At 40.0% G+C, this 4,185-nt stretch overlaps 1 protein-coding gene across 1 annotated transcript; it reads left to right on the forward strand.

Moving 5' to 3' along the window:
- Positions 1 to 5: 5 nt before the first annotated feature.
- On the forward strand, positions 6 to 2,848 carry LOC104807090 (the record flags this gene model as incomplete). Its single annotated transcript, XM_010532204.1, has 9 exons — positions 6 to 65; positions 175 to 282; positions 355 to 573; positions 704 to 822; positions 918 to 1,289; positions 1,377 to 1,485; positions 1,600 to 2,177; positions 2,258 to 2,422; positions 2,510 to 2,848. Coding segments are annotated over 9 exons (1,929 nt in total), but the record flags the coding sequence as incomplete, so codon positions are not given.
- Positions 2,849 to 4,185: the final 1,337 nt, after the last annotated feature.

Here is a 4,185-nt window from a genome sequence, read left to right on the forward strand (position 1 = left end):
TCAGACAAGGAGTTCTTGTGCACGATGCGAGTTACCATGCTGCTGTTCAGCTGGAGGGTCCAGAGGCAGGCACTTTCTCTCTTCATGAATTCGGTTCCACTTTGAACAAATCTTTTTTTTTTTTTTTTTTTTGCTGAGTGGATTACTGATTTGAGTCATTGGCTGGAAATTCAGGGTCCATTATTGTCAATACTAGATATGCTAATGAAGCCTTCCCCATCATCTCATTCCAAGGAAGTTTCTGATTCTATTCTGGCAGGCCGTATCTATGGAAGTGCCATGGTATCGTGTATTTAGTGTATGAGTTTGAATTTCTTTAAAAAAAAGGAAGATACGACTATTTGTTTTCTTCAGATTCATCAAGTTGGAGGGCCATTTCCGCAGCCGATTGCTCCTGTAACTTATATGTGGAGACCATATCATTTACCTGATAGAGAATATGATGGCGAAGGAAGCAATGATGTAGGAACTGAAAACAGAGATGGTAATGACTCTCGCAAATGCTGGGTGTGGATCCATGCTTCTTCATTTAGTGAGGGATATGATTCTCTTAAACTTGCTTGTCAAAAGCAGGTAAGTGTTTGAGGTTATATGCATGCCTTGAGCTGACATCTGAAATCAGTTGTTTGCATTATTCTTTCTTATAGACTTTTGTAGAAGTTGTGCCTAACGTCTCCCTTCTTTTCCATGCCTTTTCATTCAGATGAATGAGACAGGTGTCTCACTCAATTGTTTTTCGCTTGAGGGTCGGCTTGCAAAACTTGAGATTCTCGGGCCAAAGGCATCGCAGCTTCTTGAGAAGACTCTTTATCCCGTTTCTTGGTGAGTGATTTGATCTATTGACAGATGCCAAAAAAAAATGAAAGAGCAGAGCACATTTATCTGTTTTCTTTTCTCTTTTTTGGTCTATGAATCAGCTTAGCGCAATATTCGGCAGCCAAAGCTGATCTCAACATTGAGGAAGCCATTTCATCTGGTGCAATTTTGGCACGATCTATCATGGATCCACGGACAACCCTAAACAATAAGCTTGATGATGTTACCGACTCTGTTGAAACGATAACCAGAGCTGAGCCTGACAACCTTCAAGAAGTTTTCAAGTGTTTGTGGGATGCAAGTGATGAACTAAACCCACCTGAAGAAGAGAGCGTACTGTGCTCGGAAAAACATCAATCTCGTATGGATTTTCTCTGTCTTGATTCTATATCAGAGACTCCCAGGACATCAAAAAGTCCAAGGAGGCTGAGGACTTGTCCTGTATTGCTTCTAAAACATAAAACTCCTACTGGGTAGTCGCCATTTTTCTCTCGTCTGAGCTTCTTTGGAGAATCAAAGTCTTTTATGACCCATTGTTAACTATTATTTTTCTCTTTCAGATGGTCTCTTATACTTCCCCTGAGTTGGGTTAAAGTCTTCTGGAACGCCTTTGTCTCTAATGGGGCTCATGCGATAGGTCAGAGGGAGAAACGCTGGATCGCTTGTGATGTATGTTTTCGTTCTGTAAACTTTAATCTTTGGCCTCAAAGATACTCTCTGATATATATAAGCATGTGGAACCAGAGAAACTAATCATGACTGAAACTTATGCCTTTGTTGCAGGCTGGTTTACCCTTTTTCCCATCAGATTTTCCCGATACCAATGCATATTCGTCCTCAAAAATGAGCGAGGCTGCTGAGTTGGAGCAAAAGGCAGAACGCCGCCCAACCGCTATGAGGCCTTTCAGAATTCCCATTCCGCCTCCATGGAATAGCATCCTCGTTACTCTGAACCAAAGTTCCATTGCAATTCCACAGATGGAGCTATCTAATCCAAACTGTACACCTGATTCTGAAGTGTCCTCATCTGGAAATGTGAACAGTGAACCAGAATCTGCTGGCTATGGTGGTAATCTATTTGATGGTATCGTGGCAAGAACATCCAGTGAGCTGACTGCTTTTATGAAAAGTTCCATGGGTGATAACATGCTTTCATTTCCACGAGCTTCCAACTTGGACACGGTCATTAAGCCATGTCGAGAGGTCAAAAATGGGTTGACCCATGCAAGTGCTGAGATCAATCATGGTAATAAACTATGCCTTGTCAGAGTTCTTCTACACGCTTATAAGGAGGGTTCTTTTGAAGATGGGGCGGTTGTATGTGCACTCTCTCTCTCGGACATATTGTTATGGAAAGACAGGTACTTACCCAAGTTTTGTTTTTATAAGATTCTGCATTCTTTCCATGCTAACTATGTATACATATATGTGTCTGCGACAGTAAACATGAAGCGGACCGACCCGCCATCCCTCAGTCTATGGTGAAGTCATACTTTGAAGAGCAACCTTCTGGAACATGGGAACTTAATGTTCCGGAAGATTCTCCGTCGAAGGAATCTCACAGATGGCCAATTGGGTTCGTGACAACTGGATTTGTCCGTGGGAGGTAAGTAAAAACTTGCAGATCTGATTTCCTCTATTACGTAAAACAACGATCGAACTTTTGTTTCAAACCGTTTTTTTTACCATGCAGTAAAAAACAGAGGGCAGAAGGTTACTGCGAGGCAGTTTTACTGGCGAAACTCAGAGAAGAGCAATGGAGAGACAAACCTCTGAAACGAATGAAGAAGGATGTCTATGTTTTGGTCAGAAATCTGAGGTCTTCTGCTTATAGGCTCGCACTTGCTTCCGTCGTTCTGGAGCAACAGGACTGCGACGTAGATTCCTTGTAGAGTTTTGTAACAAAAAATTTTGTTTTCTTTTCTATAATTTTGGTCCTGATTAAATTATTATTAAATTCTGCTCCATAAGTGTATATCACAGTTGGTATTTGCATCAATCATCATATAGATAACTGACGGTTTTAGATTTTTTTTTTATAGTTTTTAAGAAAATACAGACATATATAACCTTGTTTATTATTTGTACTAAGCATTCTTTATAACTTCAGTAAATAAAAATTTAGGTGTGTAAAAAAGGTAGTAACAAGAGCAAACACGTTGTTGCAGAAGTTTTTTTTTTTTACAAAAATAAAAATTTTATATCTTCATGTATTTTTTATGAGATTATTTCTAAATTAAAAAGTTTTTTTTTATATCTTCATGAAAAAAAATCAATTTAGGCTTATTTCATAATAAAAGAAGAAGGAATTTATGCTTGCAGACAAGTATAACTAACCATCATCAAGTGATTGTTTGTAACTACAATAATAATAATCCAAATATACACATTTAATCAAAGTCCCCCAATTACGAATGTCTTACCTCAATAGTCAAATTTAGTATTAACCATTTAGGAGTAGTTTGTATATATATATATACATATATGTACATGCGTTCCAGGAAAAGTTGCTGACACGTGTCGTCTGCAAGTCAAACATAGGGAGCGGGCTGCGCTAACATGGACGTCAGTGCGCATCTCATTTAACGTGCGCACTCACCTGCAGACCAACAAACCAAAATCCCCGCACGGTGGAAAACAAAACAAGAAAAGGAAAGATTAGAGGGAGGGGGGGAGAGATGAAAGAGACGACGCTAGAAGAAGGTTCGGACCGAGTTACGTACTGAGTCGGCTCAGACGAGTGCATAGATCGAACGGGGCTTAAAAACGATAGAAAAAAAAAGGACTGTTTGGGTTTTTTGTGGGTTGGGGTGTGGAAATAGCAAAAAAATGGTGAGCAAGGAGATAATTAGTCTCTCACCCTTTTACTCTTCTCTCCCTCTCCTTATTCCCAACTCCTCCACTAACCCTAATTCTTCACTGGTTCCACCGCCATTGCCCCATCCTCTATCTCCTCTCAATTTATTCCCGAATTCTCTTTCTGGGTTTTCTTCTATTCATCTCTCTCTGTCTCCCCGATCCTCCGTCTTCCCAAATTCTCTCACTCCTTCGTGGGATTCGACGAGTCTAGGTATTCTATCTTGTCTTCATCGCTTTTGTTCAATTCATGTTTCCTGTTCGATTTTATTTTTCTGTCTGGGTCGAGTACACTGTTTGTATTCTTTGCACTTTTTCCTTCCGGGTGTGTCTCTGTTTCTCGGCTACTCGTTTGATCGGATTGTGGCGTTTGGCAATGTTTTGATCCTTTTCTGCTGTACCGTTTGTCTATTCGTTGACAATTTTTAATCTGTGCCCGCGTTATAAATTATGTTCATGGTAGTAACCCTTTTGATCACTCGTTTGAATTGAGTTGGTGTCATGAATCTGCAC

This window comes from Tarenaya hassleriana, unplaced genomic scaffold (genome assembly GCF_000463585.1).
Source record: "Tarenaya hassleriana unplaced genomic scaffold, ASM46358v1 Cleome1232, whole genome shotgun sequence".
Classification (NCBI taxonomy): domain Eukaryota; kingdom Viridiplantae; phylum Streptophyta; class Magnoliopsida; order Brassicales; family Cleomaceae; genus Tarenaya; species Tarenaya hassleriana.